At 50.2% G+C, this 20,722-nt stretch overlaps 1 protein-coding gene across 1 annotated transcript in view; it reads left to right on the forward strand.

Annotated features, from left to right (window-relative positions):
• Epas1 (endothelial PAS domain protein 1) overlaps positions 1 to 20,381 on the forward strand; it is a gene marked incomplete at its 5' end in the record, with an annotated part of 83,595 nt that extends 63,214 nt beyond the window's left edge. The window contains 10 exon segments of the mRNA XM_005390973.2: positions 6,137 to 6,243; positions 11,699 to 11,846; positions 12,448 to 12,662; positions 13,065 to 13,255; positions 13,734 to 13,844; positions 15,137 to 15,627; positions 15,963 to 16,089; positions 16,194 to 16,311; positions 16,480 to 16,653; positions 18,176 to 20,381. Coding sequence (XP_005391030.1) covers positions 6,137 to 6,243; positions 11,699 to 11,846; positions 12,448 to 12,662; positions 13,065 to 13,255; positions 13,734 to 13,844; positions 15,137 to 15,627; positions 15,963 to 16,089; positions 16,194 to 16,311; positions 16,480 to 16,653; positions 18,176 to 18,327 — 1,834 coding nt within the window. The 3' untranslated portion in view covers positions 18,328 to 20,381.
• Positions 20,382 to 20,722: the final 341 nt, after the last annotated feature.

A 20,722-nucleotide genomic window follows, 5' to 3' on the forward strand; every position in this document is an offset into this window, starting at 1 on the left:
GCTCTGAAATTTTTTGAACATCATGGTGGATTTCAGCTTTTTGGATTAAGGATGCTCAACCTGCTTCCTCTCGGCATAGCTGGGTCAAAGAACAGAGTGTTGTGGTTCTCAGTGTGATTGATGACCTCCACTTACAGCTCAGACATAAGTGTTACAGTTCCTAAAACACTGAGCAACCCATTCATGAATTCTTATTTATTGAACATCTGCTATGTATCTAACCCTTTGTGAGAGACTCGTATTAAAGTGAAGCAGATGATTCCAGATCCCCATGAGTACAGAGTTTAAGACATAAGCAATTTAATGAAACCACAGTGAGTGGTACAAAATAGATCATTCCACTCACCCAAAAGGAAGACAAAAGTTGTTCACAAGTAGTTTAACTTTTTAAAAAATGTGGCACTTGCTAGGCGTGGTGGCTCACACCTCATCCCAGCACTTGGGAGGCTGAGCAAGGAGGATCGCCATGAGTTGGAGCCAGCCTGGGGTACATAATGAGTTTAAGGTCAACCTAGAATACGTAGCAAGACCCTGTTCTCTCACTGCACCCAAAAACAGAACTAAAAATTTTAAAAAATTGAAAGTGGAGCGGTTCTTAAATTCATGTGGAGGTGCCATCTGGTGGTGGGAAGAGAAACTGTGAAGGATGCCAGCCGTCAGAGAGAGAGCTGTCTAATTCACCTGTAACCCCACTGCGATTTTGTGAATTCCCAGTCTTCCTGTATTTTAGAAATAAATTAAGAAAGCAAATTATGTGGATAGGATCAGTATTACTGGGGGCAAATAGGTATCAAAATTACAGTAAAAATGTCAAGTTAATAAAGAAGGTCATTTAATCTTCAGAGAGTAAAGAATTTGAAGGCAACCCGTTTTATAAATGGAATACAGCAACACAGAATATAATTAAACCAAGAGTAACCATTTAATAAGTTAAGATGACGGTGTTCCAAATTCTGTTGGAAAGACTTAGAATTTACACTGAATTCATTTTATGGTAAAGCAAGGGAAGCGTTGAGGATGATAGAGAATATCAAAGAAAATTGTAAAGAAACACACATGTATCAAGATGCTGGAAGGTGCTTGGAAGTCTGAAAATAAAATAGAGTTCAAGGAAATTAATAGTAAAAGGTTATATTCAATATGAAATAAAGGAAAATATTTAAGAAATTATTTTTGTTACCTTTAAAGGGTGGATGCTATCCTAAATTTAAGGGGATCTTAAAAGATGTAAATTTTTTTTTTTTGGTTTCAGAATCGAACTCAGGACCTTACACTTGCCAGGCAGGTGCTTGTGCCACTGAGCTATATGCCGACCCATGGTGTAAATATATTAATTGAAAGTACATTAATATGTTATGTATTTTAATTTTAAATATAGTGTAGTCTAAATATTTTTTGCAGAGCCGTTCATTAGTCTTTCTCCACACTGTAAGTCAGACAGCATTGTGTATTTCTTTAGATCCCTGAGCTAGAAGGATCTTTAAATGTGTTCAGTGTGCATCTGCACAGATGAGAGTGTTATCGGCCCTAAATTGTGGGTGTGTAAGGAATGCTTATATATTACCCTGTTTCATCTTGATAGCTCAGAGTACTCCCTAGAAGAGGAAACTCTATAAATTCTCTCTGGAATTTGTTTCAGAGTTTAATAGACCTTACAATTCAAGAGCCACTCCTTCTACATGATCTGCTTCTTACTTGTTATAGCTCAAGACAAATTTCTTGGGCCTGGGGATTTAGCTCAGCGGCAAAAGCGCCTGCCTGGCAAGCGCAAAGTCATGAGTTCGGTTCCTGGTACCGGAGAAAAACCAAAAAAAAAAAAAAAAAAAAAAGACAAATTTCTTCTTACTGCGTGTGGATTTTCAGATAATGGAAGGTAAGGGTGCCGTTTGGTGGCACTCGTGGTAGGACTGAACCAGGACTACCTTCCTATGTATGAATTCACCCCACGGGTACCCTGTAACACCCTACCCTAACAAGATGGAAGCTGGCTTTCCTTTAACTACAGAGCCAGCTGCACAGATTCCATATAGCCATGTGATATTTGAGGAACAGGTAAGGCTGAAGGACTGTTGCTTAAAGTAGACAAAAATCTGGATAAAGATGTATTAAAAAGGCACTGAAATCGGAGTGAGTGAATAATTTAGGTACTGTTAAGGAAATCAGCTTCAAAGCTTACGAGCATGTATAGAAACCAAGAGGAGAGGACCTGGGGTTGCCAGAGGCCAGGAGGAAAGGCACACTAATGTAAGTATTTACTGGCAGATGCATTCTTTGGAAAATAGGTGGCTATGAAGTGCTTAAAACGTTTATCCTCTTAAATCGTTTGAACATTTTCTAGCCTCGTGTTCACATGATTAATTTCCTTAGCAAAGCCTTTGCTCACGTAGAGAACCGAGGTTAAAAACTGCTGCCAGGCCCTACCTGTGCCCTGGCAGTCGCCTCTGAATCCACAGAGCTTAGGCACAGGCTGTGATGGCACAGGCTGGGAGGAAATTGTGCCTCCTGGGGCGGTAGCAGGATTTCTTCCACCTCTTGAGTTGACAGCGGGGAGAGAAGAATTTCCTTCCTGGCCCTTGGCTACTGGTGATCCATTTTGGACAGATCTTCTGGGTGTTTTTTAAGGATAAAGAGCAATTGAGACAGTGAACGATGCATTTCACCTTTAAGGGCTTTCACATTCCGAAGTCCAAAGCCCAGGGACTTGGCCCACACCTTTACTTGGCGTGACACTGATTTCAGAACTACAAGACCCTATCTCCTCTATTTTTTATTTTCTCTTTTCCTTCCTCTTTCGCCTTCTTGTGGCTGCCCGACTTCAGCTCCATCTCTCTTTACTTCATCTCTGGCCTTTTTCTACATCGGAGTATCCCCTAGCTCTTCTATCCAGTGCATTAAATCCAGTGCATTAAGTTCTTTTACATTTCTTTCTCCTCTTAAGACAGAACAACCCTACTGAGTTGACTTTTAAATTTGTGGGTAACCCTAAATTGATTTGTTCCAGTAAGCCAAAGGTCTTTAATTAGGAAGAAAAAAAAAAAAAAAATAGCGGTTCCCCGCCCTGATGGAGAAAGCAGAAGAATCTGTTATCACAGAGCTCCGGGAAATGAGCAGGGCCGGCCCTTGTGTGCTGTGATAGCCGGCCCTATAAACAAGCTGGGTTCGTTCACCTCCCCGCTGGCGTGTCTGCGCCTACAGAGGGAGGCAAACGGCCATTAGCCTGAAGTTGGGGTTTCCTGGCTTTGTGAAGTTTGACAACTCGAATGTTCTTCAGTGGTGGTTGGGGAATGGGTATTTCCCAGGTTTTATGGCATTCTGTTTAAGGAATGAAGATATTAAATATTTATTTTAGTTGACAAGATAAATGAAAGCGGCTGCTGGGAAGATAACTGGCAATTCTGAAATCTAGGTTTGTTTGTCCGCTTCCAAAACATGCCCATTGTGTGCCCTTGAGTGGATGATATGTTAATTAAATTAAAAATCATCTTATTGTGAGGCTGATTATAATATTTACTTTGACCATTTTGGTTTAAAGATCCTAATCTTGAAAGGAAATTTAATTCCTTCAGGAAATAGGATCCTATCTTTCCTAGAATGCCCTGTAGACTCCTCTTTGAGAAAATTCTAGATCTGGCTAGAAACAGTTCAACAGTTCACCTGGCAAGTCAGCCTGTAAATGGCCAGCCCGGTATCAGCAGGACCACCAGGTACGGTTCAGACCCCAGGCTAAGCTTGGAATGCATCTGATCCAAAAGAAGAGCTATTACTAGCTGGTCGCAGTAGTGCACAACTGTAATCTCAGCTACTTGGAATGCTGAGGCAGGAGGATTACAAGTTTGAGGCCAGCCCCAGCAATTTAGTGAGACCCTGTCAAAATAAAAAGTTTAAAGCCTAAAGCTGCAGTGCTGTGGCAGTGCATCTGCCTAGCAGGTGTGAGGCCCTGGATTAAGTCTCCAGCACTGAGAGAAAAAAAAAAAAAGAGCGCTTTGGGAAGACCAGCACTCTTCTGTCTCCTTGTTCTGTCCCAGTCTTTGCTTCAGCATGGGCGCTGCTGGGTCAGGCCTCAAGGAACATGACCGGTGAGTTCAAAGACCAAGTGAGGGGATGAGTCTTGCTGTGAGCCTGGCTGCCTGGCCACGCACCTCTCTGGGCCCTAAGTCCCCCATCCCAGGTGCACTTGCCTTTTTTGGCACAGACTTCAACCCCCAGTGTCTCATCTAGCCAGAGAACATCTTCCCTCTGCTCTGCTTAACGAATCCCAGATGCAGAATGGAGAGCAAGGGTTGAGTACCAGGAAGGGTGGCGGAGGCTGTGTGTGTGTATGTGTGTGTGTGTGTGTGTGCACGCATGTGCTCACATGTGTGTATACACACCTCTGTCTGCATTACCAGAAGCAGCACTGAGGCATTTCTTCATACTCAAGGTAGAAAACTGGATCATTGGTGCCCAAGCTCCTCAGTGGTGCTGGAAGAAACAAGGCTCTCACTGTACCTCAGATCCAAAGACAAATTCAGCCTACTGGTCAGCTCCTCGGGCGCTTGCTAAGGAGCCATTTTCAGGGAGACAAAAGGAGAAAATGACCCCTGAGTTCAGGGCCTGACAGCACAGGAGGTGAAGGGACAAATGCATACTTCCTGGTGGCGCTGTGTGTGCCCTTTGGGACTCCGTGGGGATGAGTGCTGAGGGCGGGTAGAACTGGAGAGGGCCCTGTGGGGGAGGGGCGACCTCTGGCTGGCCTTGTAGGAGTCAAGGTTTGGAGAAGGCAGTGGAGACACCAAAACCCAGTGGCAGAATTGAGCTGGGGAAGTGGGTAGGGGGGTGTGGAATAACACCTCGAGGGCAGGGGCAAGCAGCATGCCACAGATGCATTGAGAATCACAGCGCGTAGCAGACAGAGATGGGATCCTGGGTGGCACATGGAAGTCAAAGTTTATTCTTACGTGGTTGGCAACAGGGGAAGCTGTAGATGCTTAAAGGGAAAGGAGGCAGGATGGGAATTGTATTTTAGGAGGACTGCAGATGTGCGCAGTCTGACAGATGTATGCAAGCTCACCTATTGGGAGGAGGCTGGAGAACAGAGATAGGAAACGGAGGCATCACTTCTGTTTTCCACAGCTGTCCTTCTTTCCCTGTTATCAGCCCCGAGGGCATGCAGGCCAAGACCATGTCCAGAGTCTCAAGCCTGTAGCATCCTTCCTGACTTGCGATAGGTAGGCTAACTAGGCAGTGAACTCATAAGAAGAAACCTGTCGGTAACAAAGATTGTGAAAAATAGTAATTTAAGCGTGACACGGGAAAGTGGCTGGTCCTGCGGTTCTTGGGTAGGGCTTGGTGTATGCTCGGAATTCCAGCTCAGAGCAGAGGTCCTAAAGGGGTGAAGTGATTCTTCGTGGCTGTCCACACTGGCCTTTTCTCTGTCCATTTCCCATAAAATGAGACGCCTTCTAAAATGAAGACAGAGACATCTGGGACAGCTGTGCTCATCCTGGCAGAGCTTCCACAGGCCCGCTTCTGCGAAGGTGATTTTGTGCTGCTTCCTGTCAACAACTCCTGCCTTCCCTCCTTTTCCGGAGATACAGGAGCAGGAGAAGCATCCGTGGAAGGCAGAAGCAAGCGCCTAAGGAGGGGCATCCTGGGTGAAGTGTAGCACGGCAGCTCTCCCGCTCGCCCCACTGAAGCTCTGTGTCAACACAGAGCCAGGGGCAGCTCCCTGCTGACCCCGCAGGGGCCTGCGATCTCCGCTTTGCCTGTGTATCACCCTCCACTAGAATGCGTTTGAGCTAAGAGTCGGGAGACTCCGGGGTCGGTCGTGCTCTGTCCCTGGACACTTGTGTGGACAGCAAGCCCATTGCTTGCCCCCTGGATGTCCAGGCCCTTGTCATGTGCGCAGTAGGGTTGGGGAAAGGGCATCCTCTGCTCCATCTTCCTCTCAGCCGTGATTTGAGAAAGGGCAGAGAACAGTGGGGGTTTGGAGGCACTCCAGATTACAAGTTGGGAATGATGGCTTTTGCGGGCATAAATGTGACCAGGAAGTTCAGACCGTGCCCATTTGAATGTGTGCGTTTTATCTTCCGGGTTTGGCTTCTTGCACCTCGTACACACGCCACTTTCCTCACATGCTGTTTTTACTTTAACTCAGAATCACAGAGCTGATTGGTTACCACCCTGAGGAGCTGCTTGGGCGCTCAGCCTATGAGTTCTACCATGCACTGGACTCGGAGAACATGACCAAGAGTCACCAGAACTGTAAGTTCCAGGAGTGCCTCGTGGGGCATCTTGGGTCCCATCCTTGGGTCCTTGACTCTGGCCTTGCGTGAGGTGTGTGATTGATGGCACAGAAGACTAGGCCACTTCCTCCTCACAGATACCATCCTGCGTGGTAGATAAGACTTACTCCTTCAAGATAGCAAGTGAAGCAGACTGCCACCAGCCTATATATGTAACACTTTCAAAGACCCTGCCTCCGGGGGTAAACCCAGGCCAAGGCATACAGCGTGGAGAGTGGACAGTGGGCTGAGGCTTCGTCCCCACATACCACTTCTACTGAGAACGCTTGAGCAGTCAGCAGTTTGCCCGATCCTCTGGGAGAGCCCTGTAGAGAATAATTCAAGACAACATATGACCAGCTTGGGTCTATGGGTATATCTCTGCATGGTATCCATGCACAGGGATAGGGGGAGTTATAGAAAGAAGAAAAGGCGCTTGAGTTGGACCTTGAAGAACAGAGGAGGATGGGGCTGGGCAGAGGGGTGACAGCACGGGACCACTTCCTACAGGGAGATTCCTTGCAGGGCCGGGGTCCCTTTAGAGGAAGCTGCTGGGCGCACAGTGCTGGGGAGCAGAAACTGCTCCATAACTTGGGAAAATGAGTATAATTAATGAAGGAGGGTTCCAGGACAGGGCTGGCCAGTAGAACCTTCTGCCATAGAAATGTTCTGTGTCTATGAGGCCACAGGTGGCCTATGCAGTACTTGAAATATGGTTGATGCAACAGAGGAACTGAATTTTTAATTTTAATTTAAATAGCCACGCTCGGCTTGTGCCTACCGTACTGGGCAGGGTAGTTCTGCAGTGTACACTTGCCCAGGCTTCCACTCAGGAACTCCCACTTGCACATGATCCAGACTTGAGTCCCATTACCATCAACCTGCATGGTAGGCTGGGCCTAACCTCTGGGCCTGACACCCTGTGCCTGGCCAGTGGGGACCACAGGAATTGGTAGAATTGAGCTCTATCTGATGGAATCTGATTTCTAAGGGTAAAAGGAGTATGGTTTCCCTGGAAGCTAGGTGGCTGATAGCCTTAACCTTGGCATCACCAAATGAATAATATTTGGGAAAGAATAGACTCCAGGTATGCCCACATGGGTGCAGACAGAGGTGCTGAAAGAATACAGAAGGATGAAAATGGGTCTGAGGAGATTTCCAGGGACCTACTTCCTGGTAATGAAGAAGTTGGCACTGTTGGTCCGTTGTTCCTAAATCCATCCTTACAGCATAGGGTCAGGACGGGTGAGGCTCAGAGCAGCCAACAGATCGGCAGCCCACAGCTGCACGCAAGCACAGGTGACTCTTACAGAGGGAGGTCAGCTCTTTAGCCCCTGTTTCCTCCTGGTGGCTTCTGCATTTGATCCGACAGTATAACAGGGACCACAGTGATAGCTCAGAGCAGCTTTTCCCAGCAAGAAAATAAAGTCACCGAGACCCTAGGTGCTCTCGGGAACCCAGGGACGGGGGAGGGGGTAGTGCTCCTGTGCCATGCGTGTGACCCAACCCTAACCTGCCCCAGCTTTGAGGCTGTAGGATGTGGCTCTCGTCTTCCCTTTGGGACGCATGCCTTTCTGATGGGGGTGGGTCCCGCTGCAAAGTCAGATTGGCAGGGTCATGCAGGCATTAGGCTGAGGACTCAGCTTGGACCCACTCATCCCCCAGGCCTGGCCTTCTGGAGCTCCGTGCCACTGGATGTAAAATTTAGACAAGTCCAGCTTTCCAGACGAAGGGGGAAGCAAAGCAGGGACCAAATGTAAAACTTGCCTAGGAATTCTTAGAGAGCAGTATTGTGGGGAATACTGTTATCTTTATGGGGAAAGGGAGCAGAAGCTACCATCAAAGACTTCCTGCCAGACATAATAAAAGGATTTTTTTTTCCTTCTTAGAACCCCTTCGATCTATAGAAAGGGTCCTAGCCCTACCAGCTTTCTACCGATTCCTAGGGGAGATTCTGGGGTTGTGTTATTTTGTTGGTGACGTTGCTGTCATTGTTTTACTGAATCCAGGTGTTTAAGCACTAGGCAGAAATCACAGGCCTTCGTCTCTGACAGAGCCACAGAAAGCTGCCTTGAACTCAGAGCCCTGTGCACACCCTGCAAGCCCACATCCAGCAAAGCCCAATCTGCATGGGTAGAAACAGGGTTAATGTCAGTTATGACAGGAGTCAGTCTCCCCAGAGTATGGTGTGTGTGTGTGTGTGTGTGTGTGTGTGTGTGTGTGAGATATGTCTTTGGGTTCATAAAATTTGCACAGAGAGTCACACTTGTGCTGTGGAGTAACTGGAGGCCTAGGTTTGAGGCTGGTCCAAGCTTCCGCACCGAGGCCCTGAGTTGTCACATGTGTGTATGTGTCTCATCTGTCAGTGTTTACCATTGAAGTGACCAGGGAAGCTCAGTCTTCAACCAGATAGAGATAATTGAAAGCCATCATTTTCAAATGGATTAATAATTTATACACTGTCACTCTCAGAGGAGGGGCCGGGGGTTGGTTTCCCTTTGTTGTTTGAGAACATGTGCTCTTAGGAAAACGAGATTAAAGGCCATAAAAAAGCCCATCGCCCTACTAAGTAGCAGGCCCCTCACCCAGGCTGGCATTAATGAGATGATTAGAAAGCTGGCGTTAATTACATTCTACTGACAGAGCAGGCCCTTGCCTGCAATTACTAGAAATGCAGTTAAAACTAAAACCTCTGCTTGCTACACCGTTCAATCAAAAAGAGTAAGAGCCCTGAATTTGGTTTGCATTAAGAACTGTCTAAATAATTAATGTCACGTACTTGAAATTGTGCAAGCATCGTCCTACAATAGCACAGAGAGATGGGAACCGAAAAACTACAAGGTACTGATTTGGTCGAGGAGTCCAGGATGGCTTAGGACAATGGCAGCAGCAGATTTCACCTCCCAGTCATTTTTAACAGAATGGAGCAAGAGAATATTATGCTAGGAGCCCCAGGTCCTGTTACGTAGCTCAAACTTGGACACGACTGTCCTGTGTTCTGTGAACTGAGTCATGACTCTGCTGGCCTTACTTTCATGTGAAAACAAAATGATACCTGTCATCCCAGGGGCACAGAATTTTGTGAAAAAGATTAGGACAATGTGATCACTTTGGAAAATAATTTGATAGCTTCTTATAAGGTATACTTATACTGAGCATATAATCTGGCAGTTACACCCAGAAGAAATGAAAATATATACCCATACAAAGATTTACACATAAACGTCTATAGCAACTTTGTTTATAATGACCAAAAGCTGAACACTCAAACACCCAGGTGAGTGGATAAACTAGTTAAGGTACAACATCCATGTGATGGAATACTACTCAGCAATGAAAAGGAATGGGCCACAGGAACGACACTAACATGATAAACCTTGAAACATGCTAATTTTGACAGACCCAGACACAAAAAAGTGCATACTCTTGTATGATTCTATTTACATGAAAATCTACAAGAGACAATATACGACAATAAATAACTGATCAGTGGTTGTCTGGAACAAAGAATGGGAATAGCTAAGAATCAGTTGCCAGGAGGCATTCATGGGTTTGGGGGGAGTGAATAGAAAAGTGCTTATGCCTTCACTGTGGTGATAGTTACATAAGTGTATGCATATGCCAGAACTCACTGAACTGCGTGCTTAAAATGACTGCATTAAATTAAATTTCAAAGTTTTTTTTTGTTGAGACACGGTCTTACCATCTGGGCTTGAACTCACAACAATCCTCCTGCCTCAGCCTCCTGAGTGCTAGAGTCACAGGCATGCACCGCCATACTCGGCCATAAAGTTTGTTTTTAAAGATAAAAAGCAAACAAAGCCCAGAGTAGGAGTCTTTAATTTAGCCTACAATCCTGCATGCTGTTTCTGAGCGAGCCTTTCAGCAAATCACTCAGCAGATCTAAATAAAAGGAAATCTGCATGGGTGGCAGTTTCTTCAGATGCGAAACAGAAATGGCAGCAGATAGCGCATGCTGTTGCCCAAGTGAGGTAACGACGGCACTAATCCTCCCTGAGTGCCTTACGTGCCAGGTACTGGTCTAATTGTTCTGCAGAAACGAATTCACTCAGAGTTTTGGACACTGCCAGGCCTTATACCCGTGGAAGTTACAGCAATTCCTGAACCCCACCAGTGCTTGTTAAATGTAGGAAGGGGTCAGCTGTACCAAGCACAACATGAGCATTAAGGATTGCAACCAGCACCATCGTGAAGCAAACTGTTTCCACTGCATAGGGCTGCCGGATGAGGAGGAGGTCCATGAGCCCAGCAGAACTGGAGAGACCACATATTTACAGAAAACCTGGGTATTCTCCCACGTTGTCTACAAGCATGTACCATAATCAGCTGGGGCAGGCCTGAGCACTGTCCATGTCAGTAGCTTTGGGAGAGAGTTGGCTTGCCCTAGGCAACATTCGTGTAGCTGATAAGCCAGGCAAGTACGTCTGACCATCAGTACAAGGAGCAGGGCCTCGTGAATAGCTAATAATGACAGTTATCCTTATTACCATCATCAATACCCCATTCTGCAGAGGAAGAAAACAAACCAAGGATCGTTCCTTTCCCAGCCAAGCTGAAAGATTTCCATCAGGCCTCTTCCTACTTCTCTGTGACTTGGGGGCTTCTGAGCTGGGGTTTGACAGAATGAATTCCCAAGGAATGAAGGCAGATGGGCCGTTCAGAGAACTACTGGAAATTCTAAGATCAGCAGACCCGAGTGTAGAGAGATTTATCCGCTCCAGAAAGCAGAAGGAGCTGTCTGGACTGAGGCGAGTCTTGGGTGTGGGACCCCTTCTGCAATGTCTTTAAATGGTAAAAACACATTTTAAGTGAACAGAATAATGTGGAAGGGGAAGGAAGCTCTAAGCAGGTACCCTCACTGAGCAGTTGGGAGGACGAGGAGGAGAGAGGACTTACTATCCGTCCCCCCAAGAGTGGTCTGCCTCGCACTCCCGGGGCCCCAGAGGTGGCAGGCTGACAGACGACTGGGAAAAAATCAAAGGAAGCAATTAAACAAGCAGGCTATGGTGAGGGGTCTGCTACAAAGGGCGACCTTTAGGTCGGGCTTTCTGCTGGCTGCGTGCAAGCCCCTCCCCTCCTGGAGGGTTTGACAGGGAGGGGCTTCCTCGCCCTGGGCTTGTGAGGGAAGGAGGGCGTGTGCTGCTCCTGGTTCTGCTTCGAGAGGAGCTGGTCTGTGAGCCTGATTTGGTTAGGGCTGGTGGCGGGCCAAGGCAGGGCTGCGGAGTCGAGGGGTTTCTCGCTCACTGGACAGCCCTGGGCAGGTCGTGTGCGTCTCTTAACTTCCATTTTCTCTATTTCAAGGGAAGGGTTGGCGCGATGGTCTCTGCGCTCCCTCCCAGCTCACTCTCACTTCCCGCTCCTGCAGCCTGACCTCCCCCGCCTCTCTGACCTTGGGCCCCTCCCTCCTCCCGCAGTGTGCACCAAGGGACAGGTGGTAAGCAGCCAGTACCGGATGCTCGCAAAGCATGGGGGCTACGTGTGGCTGGAGACGCAGGGCACCGTCATCTACAACCCTCGCAACCTGCAGCCCCAGTGCATCATGTGTATCAACTATGTCCTGAGGTGAGTTCGAGGGCTGGGGCCTGGCGGGTACACAGGGGCCCTGGGAACTCCAGCCTCTAGGAGTGGAGCCCCGTGTCTGGGAGCCATTTGCAGTGCTAGTCTTTATGAATAGAGGACCTTCTACGGAGCTCCTAGGGACACTGGGGTTCTTGGGACTCTCTCTGCCCCTTCCCCTGTATCTGTCATTATGTCGTGTCTCTGACACAGCGGGAAGGGCAGATAGCACCCAGCAGTCGCTTAGTATTTTCTGGGTGGGAAAACAGGCAGAATTGTGGGTGCAACGCCTTTCCTCCCCAGCACCTGAGAAGACACCAGAGGAAGTCGTGGCTCAGGTGAAATACACACAGGCAGAAGCATCCACCCAGCCCAGGCACAGTCTGAGCAGCATCCAGACGTGCATGGTCCAAGTGTCCCCCTGCTCGTCGCTGCCTCCACAAGTCAGGCTGCCACCGTGTGGCTCTTCACAAAAGGCCGACGCACAGTGCCCCCGCCCCTCCCTCCGTCCGAGAGGCTCAGCCCTCAGGGCTCCCCTGTGTCTGAGGGAGCCAAAGAACTTTGCTGGACAATGTGGAAGGTCTGAACGGCTCTCTTGTCCCCTTAGTGAGATTGAGAAGAATGACGTGGTGTTCTCCATGGACCAGACCGAATCCCTGTTCAAGCCGCACGTGATGGCCATGAACAGCATCTTCGACAATAGCGATGAGCTGGCTGCATCTGAGAAGAGCAACTTCCTGTTCACCAAGCTGAAGGAGGAGCCAGAGGAGCTGGCCCAGCTGGCCCCCACTCCAGGGGACGCCATCATCTCTCTGGATTTCGGTAGGTGCCTCTTAGCCGAGTGCCCTGTAGACCCTCTTGGTGCCACAGCAGCTCCCTAGCTACTGCTTCTTCTAAGGCAGATTCGCCCCAGCCATGCCCACATCTTCCAGATCTCCTGGGCAGGCCCTGCCAGGCACAGAGGAACCACCTATACCCCTGCCACTGAGTAAAACCACCTCAGCCTATCCTCACGATGTGCTGAAGGATGTCAGGTGCTCTACTGGGAAGAGCTGCTCCTGAAAACTCTATGTTCCAGGCCTGCTCTCTGGGGAGTCCGCACAAGGAATCACAGCTCTAGCGAGAGGCCCTTCCTCCCAGCTGAGCCCTGGGCATGCTGTCAAGACCCTTCTAGGCCAGCGTAGAAATTGTGGGTGCTCATCGGGCAGGCCCTTGTCTCCACAGGGAACCAGAACTTCAAGGAGTCCTCAGCCTTTGGCAAGGCCGTCCTGCCCCCAGGCCAGCCATGGACCACAGAGGTGAGGAGCCACACTACCCAAAGCGAGGCCGGAAGCCTGCCTGCCTTCACCGTACCCCAGGTGGCCGCCCCTGGGAGCAACACCCCCAGTGCCACGAGCAGCAGCGGCTGTTCCACGGTGAGCCACCCCGGCCGTGCAGATGTGAAGAGGGAGGGGGCTCCTCCTCCTAGTACCACCAGGTTGCTGAAGAGAAGGCCCAACACAAGTACCGCACTGCAACCCCCCTCCCAGCCCTAGCATAGCTAGGACTCTCATCCCCAGGGACAAAGCCCATCACTAGCTTTCAGCATCCGTCCCTGCCTGTGTCACAGTGGCTAGTCCTCAGGCATCACACTCGGTCCCTGCGCAGAGCCCTGCTGGCCACAGCCTTTGTTCAGTTTGCTCTTCCAGACATCCCGTGCAGTGACAAAGCCTCGCTTCACGAGGGGACTGAGGCTCAGAGTTGATGAGGCGACCTAATTCACACAGCACCCCCTGTACGAACACTTGGTGGAGTGGAGCCGAGTGGGTCCAGGGATGGGTTTCTGCTTCCACACTGAACGAGGGAGATGAGGGCCCTGGCCTTGACTGAGTCCCCCTCCTTCCTGGCCCCCAGCCCAGCAGCCCTGAAGACTACTACACATCTCTGGGGGATGACCTGAAGATTGAAGTGATCGAGAAGCTCTTTGCCATGGATACAGAGGCAAAGGACCAGTGCAGCACCCAGGTAGGCAGCTGAACAGCAGACCAGAGTGGTAAAGGCTCCTGTCCATCCTGTGTGGCCTATACCACACAGGAGGTGAGGCTGAAGGCCCTAAAATGGCCCAGGGTGCCAGGACAGGGAGCCTGTGGTAGCCAGTTCTCTGACCCCCACCCTCTGCATTACCTATGTCAAAGCCAGAGCTCCCGTGTTTAACACTCAGCTACTCTCTGCTCTTTGCTTGGATCACCTCCCTCCCATACATGCAAATCATAGCTACAACACTGAACCTTTAAGGGAGACTTCCTCCTAAGAGCGTATCCAGACTCAAGACATTGCTTAACATAGGGGCCAGGCACTTCCTTCACAAACACATTCATCTTTGGATTTAAAAAAATGATTCATCTTACTTGAAATGCATTGAAGATAACCTCTGGCATTATTCACTATAGGTAGCTTCTCAGGAATATGTTCACTCCATAGGGCCATGTGTTCTTGCACAAGTGACATAAATGGAAGAGGTGGATGGCTGGGAAAATATTTTCACAAAACCCAGAGAGAATCCGTATGCCCCAGTGTGTCTCAGTGTGGCTTATGCATCTCTGTTTCCACCTTGTACCGTCATCCTACCCGTGGAACCAAAGTCCAGCGGTTCCACAAAACTGTTCGTCGCTGTTTCCCTCTGTCCTTAGGACTCCCATGGGGGTTTTTAGAACTTAATCAGAACCACCTGCCTGTGTTAGGTCTTGTACCAAGTACCAAGCTGCATCCCCAGCAAAGGGCTTGGTCTCCGAAGGCAGAACCTGTTTCCTGTGTCTGCTCGGAAGTCCTCCCTGTGATGCCCCTGGTGACACTGGGAACTAGAGGTGGCCTCCGAGCACCTGTTGAGGGGAACAGAAGTCACACTGCCCCTGGAAGCCAACTGTGTACCGGAGCATCTGGGTCTAGGCCTGTGGCTGGCCATATGAGAGAGATGAGGGCAAGATGTCCTCTGTCCCCAGGTGCCACAGTGTGACCACAAGCCTGAGCCATGCAGGAGGGCAGCTACTGCAGCAGTGTAGGTGGGCTGACTTTGTGGTAGGGTGTACCTGGCTGGAAGGGAAGGTGGTTTGCGCACCTCATTCGGGGTGCTCAGAGGACACCAGTGGTGAATAAGGCGGGAGTAAACCCATAGAAAGGAAGCCCTTGCACACCAGCCGGCCACAGGGAGCCAGTGGAGGTGTCTGGACAGGAGAGTGACATGGGAAGCATGCATGGGAGGGACCGAGTGGAATGGGACCCGTCACTGAGCTCCCTGCACTTGCTTGATCCTTCCTCAGACGGATTTCAACGAGCTGGACTTGGAGACTCTGGCGCCCTACATCCCCATGGACGGGGAGGACTTCCAGCTGAGCCCCATCTGCCCAGAGGAGCCGCACCTGCCCGAGAGCCTGCAGCCCACCCCTCAGCCCTGCTTCAGTGCCATGACGAGCATTTTCCAGCCACTGGCCCCCGTGGCCTGTCACAGCCCTTTCGTCCTGGACAAGTACCGGCAGCAGCTGGAGGGCGAGAAGACCGAGCCGGACCACCGGCCCATGTCCTCCATCTTCTTCGATGCTGGGAGCAAGGGGTCCCTGCCATCATGCTGTGGCCAGGCCAGCACCCCTCTCTCTTCCATGGGTGGCAGATCCAACACACAGTGGCCCCCGGACCCACCGTTACATTTTGGGCCCACAAAGTGGCTTGTTGGGGATCCACACACGGAACCCTTGGGGACATCACCACTGGGGCACCCCACTGCCTCGCCCCACATCTCCATGTTCAAGATGAGGTTAGTGACAGACGCTTGGCTGCATTGCCAGGGAGGGGAGAGATAGGCTCCCGCTGGTGGGACAGTCGGGGCCGCAGGGAGGCTTTCTGCACTGCCCCTCCTCTGAATCACAGGCTTCTCCTGCTCCAGCCAGCCCTTCTCAAACTCCCCGCGCTCAGCTCTGGGGCTGCCCTTGAGGGCTGCGAGGCCTGGAGCAGGCCAAGCTTTTATCCAGGCTGGAGACCGGAGGTTGCCCAAACCTCAGCCCCGAGAGACTCTGCCCTTCAGTCCAGGTGAAGCCACTGGGCAGTGTGGGCTCCAGACTTCCTCACGGCCCGCTCTCTTGGGCTTGGCAGGTCTGCAAAGGGCTGCGGGCCTCGGGGCCCAGACGTGATGAGCCCGGCCATGATAGCCCTCTCCAACAAGCTGAAGCTGAAGCGACAGCTGGAGTATGAGGAGCGAGCCTTCCAGGACTCGAGTGGGGTGAGCTGACACAGTGCGGTGGGCACCCCTCGCTGAGTGCCTGCTCTGGGCCCACGGGTGGCCCTGGCAGCCCCTCTCTTTACAGCTGCCCTTCTCCCGTGCAGGGGGATCCTCCAAGCAGCAGCAGCTCACACTTGATGTGGAAGCGTATGAAGCGCCTCCGGGGTGGAGCCGGCCCTCTGGGGCCTGACAAGGCCTTGGGAAATCTCAACGTCCCCCCAGGTGAGTGGCCCTGGGCCCTGTGGAGGGCCTGGCACTAGGGGCCCACCCACTCCTCCCCTCACTTGCTCCCTGAGCCTGTGAGAACGGGCTAGCAGAAGTCTCTCCATTCCAGGGTCTTTCCCCTCTGTCAGATGGCACCCCACTCACTCTCCAACCTTGATATTTCAGACGAATTCAACCAAAACCCCCTGCGGGGCCTGGGCCAACCCCTACGACACCTGCCGCCCCAGCAGCCACCGTCTGCTGTAAGCCCAGGGGAGAATGCCAAGAGTGGCTTCCCCCCGCAGTGCTATGCTGCCCCATACCAGGACTACAGCCTGCCGTCCACTCACAAGGCATCAGGTGGGTGCTTGGCAGCTGCTACCACATCCCGGGGCTGCTGAGGAGAGGCAGCTGGGCTCAGCAGGGTAGTGGAGACAGACACCCTCACAGGACTCTGGTTATTTTCCGTCCTGTCTCTGAGCCCCACACTATTGGGTGGACTGAGGCTGGGCCTGATGGAAGCATGGCTTTAGAATAAAAGGGACAGCCGGGGTGGTCCGAGGCCAGAGGCTGTGACATGTCAGGGCCTGTTGAAGAGGCTATTAGGTGTGAAGGGGACTTACACAAGGACCCAGACAGACACCACAAGATGGCGGTCCTTTAGCAGGAACTCTCCAAAGACCAGGTCCCCTCCAAGGCTTCTGTACCCTAGAAGCCCCCCAGAGCCTGTGTCTTTTCCTGTTTTTCACACTGCTCTGTGGTCAGGCAGAAGCTGAGCAGCGGCTATCTATGCTGGGAGGGCAGCTGGGGAGAGGCTGCCCAACCACTGGACCCTGGCCTCCTGAAGGTTCAGCTACAGTCACCAAAATGCATATGCAGAAGATCAGATGGCTTTTGTGAAAAAGTATGTTCGGCGTGAGCATAAAGTGTAGTACTGGAAAAAACATACCAGACCCTCATCCTCAGCAGTATGGCTTAGGGAAAATTATAGTTTTGTGCTCAGAGATCAGCCATAAATTCCAGAACTGCTACTTACCGTAAAGCTGGATGGTAGGCCAGCCAGGAAGTTTAACCGAGAGATTTTTGTGTCATGTGTCGAACTGAGTGACGGGCATTTGTCTGTCTAGTCAGCAGCAGCCAGCACTGCTCTTCCTTTATGAACTCCACAAGTTTCCTGCAACCTCATCTTTTCGACTCGTATGATTTCTGACCGTGAATAAGGGAGGTGGACACACCAGCAAGTATCTGCTGATACCGTGCTGGCACCCGTCTGCAGAAGTGCAGGCCCGTGGGGAAGGAGCAGCAGAAGGAAAGGCCAGTGAGGATAAGGCTGTGCAGATAAGGGAGGGAGAGCGGCTCGCCCTGAGCAGCGGCATGCCTGGATGCTCTCCAGCACACGGTGACCAGCACAAGGTCTTCAGCACCTTGAGGCTTCAAGAAGAACCCGTGTGCTCGCGTGTGTTCTATGCAGGCATGCATCCATGCGCATGTGTGTACATACATGCATGCATGGGTGCCGCGGCGTTCCAAATTCCTCCATGCTGCAAGCACACAGGGGTAAGGGATCTGCAACCCCAGGCCTTGACAGGCTCTTCCTGGAGCCTCCTTCCCTGAGGCTGGGCCGTCACAGGAGGGCCCCTCCGTGAAACCTCTGCCCAGTCTGTTTTCCCTTCCGTGGGTTTCAGCCCTGCTGAGATGCGGATGGAAGCAGACACCTCTATGGGGCCCAAACTGGGGAATAAATAGGTCATGGGAAAGACAGCTGTGAAGAAACCCGGTGAAATTAGGGCTGCCCCTCCAACCCCGTCAGCTGAAAGTGGAACTGCCTCTTTCTTCCTGCGCAGACCTTCGCCAGTGTTTGATCCAGAACTTTTTCTTTCAGGTGTAGCAAGCCGGCTGCTCGGGCCCTCGTTTGAGCCCTACCTGCTGCCCGAACTGACCAGATATGACTGTGAGGTGAACGTCCCTGTGCCGGGGAGCTCCACGCTCCTGCAAGGAGGGGACCTCCTCAGAGCCCTGGATCAGGCCACCTGAGCGAGGGCTTCGTGACAGGCGCACCCCTGCGACGCTGTCCTGCCATCTTCACTCTAGATCTGTTTTTGCAACTAGGTATTTCTAACACCAGCATACTTTTTACAAGACGACTTGCCTGGCCAATTTGCCCAGGTCACCAAGCAGTGGCCTTTTTCTGAGATGTTCATTTAATCGTCCTCACTTTTAAAATACACAGTTGTTTTACCTGCTACGTTTTGCTGTCAGTGAAAATGTTCTTAAATTTTATAAGATCCTTCCCTCCCCACCTTCAATGACTTCTAATTTATATTACCAGAGTTTTCTGTCTCACACATCCACACCATCCATACTAACAAGGCTGGGGTATGTGTGCTTTCCGGTAGGGGAAGTTTTGGCTTCATTTAACTAAGATTTTTTTTGTTATTGTCGTTGCCAAAGAAAAACTAAAGGATTTTGCTTTCTAAACATGGTTGGTGGCTTTTCTCTTTTGAAGATTTTCTCGTTTGCTTTTTTAAAACTTATCACCATATTGTAAATTCCACTCTTTCTATTGTTGTGAAAGCTGACTCTTTGCTCTAATTTTGAGATGACTTCTGGGGAAAACGGCAATGTGAAAGGTGAACTCCAGTGTATATGGTTACCTGTGAAAGTTGCGCAGTATGGCTTTTCCTGAACTGTTTGGTGCCCCCCAATCGGGTGGATTTTTTATTATTATTGTTCAAAAGCATAACTGAGTTTTTTAAAGGAAAATTTATATCTGGGTTAAGTGTTTATCATATATATGGGTACTTTGTAATATCTAAAAACTTAGACATGGAAATGGAATCCTGCTCACAAAATCACTTTAAGACCCTTCTGAAGCTGTTAGTCTTCTCTTCCTCCGTGTTCCCCACACTGCAGAATTGTACAGAGCTCCCACAGGCCTGTGCTCGTACTCCTCGCACCCGCTCGCTGTCCGCCGGCTTTTTGCTTTTGTGATACGCCGTAGGTGTGACGAACAATCCGAGTGGGAGCATTGCGAGCCGTCTTCTCCTCCCGTTCTCTGTGTGCTACGTATGGATGTATGTAGTATTACTGCTGCCGAGAGCGTCTGCTGGCACGTCGGGTGAGGGTGGGGAGGAACGCTAAGGGAGAGGAACTGCTTTAACTTTTCTTAAGATTGTGTTGCTAGCCCTTCAAGTGCACTGAGCTATGTGACCGTCCTGGTCCCTCACACGGCACATTTGGATATTTCCAGAACTACCATGAAATGGTTTGGATGGGAATCCATGACAGCAAGTGAGGCTTCAGAAATGACCTGGTCCATGTCCTCCTAGCTCACGACCTTGGAGCCACACAGAGAGAGGGTGCCAGAGGGAGGGTCGACCAGTCGCCAGTCCCTCCCTCAGCCTTACAAGGCCGTGGTGCAGTGCTCCCTGCTGGCAGGCAGCAGGCAGCCCTCCGGGGATGGGCCCTAACCTCAGGTTGTCTCTGAGACATCTGTCACGAGAAGTGACATGTATAGGTAGGAAGCACTGAAAATAGTGTTCCCAGAGCACTTTGTAACTCACTGGGTAAGAGGGGCGACACCTTTTGGTTTTTAAATACCAATCAACATGGGACTTATCTGTCATGGGTACAAGAAGAAGTTTCTAGACACACACAAAGCGTATCGAGCCAAGAAGTTGGTAAGCTGAGGGACTTATTGCCAAAACCAAAAATTAACTGTCAATATAAATCTAAATTATATGAGAAAAATTACATAATCACTGTGTGGCCTACAGTTCACTTTAGCAGCACAGTGGGGCCCGCCTTGCCGGGGCAGAACTTGAAGGGTTACTGACACCTAACCGCTGGTATTTGATTTCCTATGTGTGTTGCCTCAGCATCCAGGGCATTTTACCCTTGCAGTTTGACTAAAACACTCTAAAAATTATTCCAAGCTTCATATTAACCTTACCTGCCAACATAACAACTTCATGAACATTATTATATTGTTGAATTCCTACTGACATTATAACTGTATGGGAGCTTAACTTTATAAGGAAATGTATTTTGACACTGATATCTTATTAAAGTATTCTGATCCTATCGTTGCTGGTGGCTCTTATTTCCTGTGGGTTTGTCACGGGCTGCACCAATGGAAAGTGAAGTATTTCTTAAATAGCTTACAGAACATGGCCATTGGCACTGACTTTGGTGAGACGGCCGGGCCAGCTGACAGGAACCCTGGCGAAGGAAGGGAAGAGTTTGATTAATACCTGGCAGCTACATTTCTGCAGGTATTTTCCTCTCTGCCTGAGGGCCTTTTCAGTATCTGGTGGGGAACCCAAGGACAGAAGGGTCTCTGCCCTCAGAAAGCCATGCAAGGCAGTGTGTGAGCCGTGCTGAGCTGCTTGGGCCCACACTGCATGTGGAATGGAGGTTCCCGGGGGAA

Source organism: Chinchilla lanigera, unplaced genomic scaffold, assembly GCF_000276665.1.
Source record: "Chinchilla lanigera isolate Chin_1 unplaced genomic scaffold, ChiLan1.0 scaffold00040, whole genome shotgun sequence".
NCBI lineage: Eukaryota > Metazoa > Chordata > Mammalia > Rodentia > Chinchillidae > Chinchilla > Chinchilla lanigera.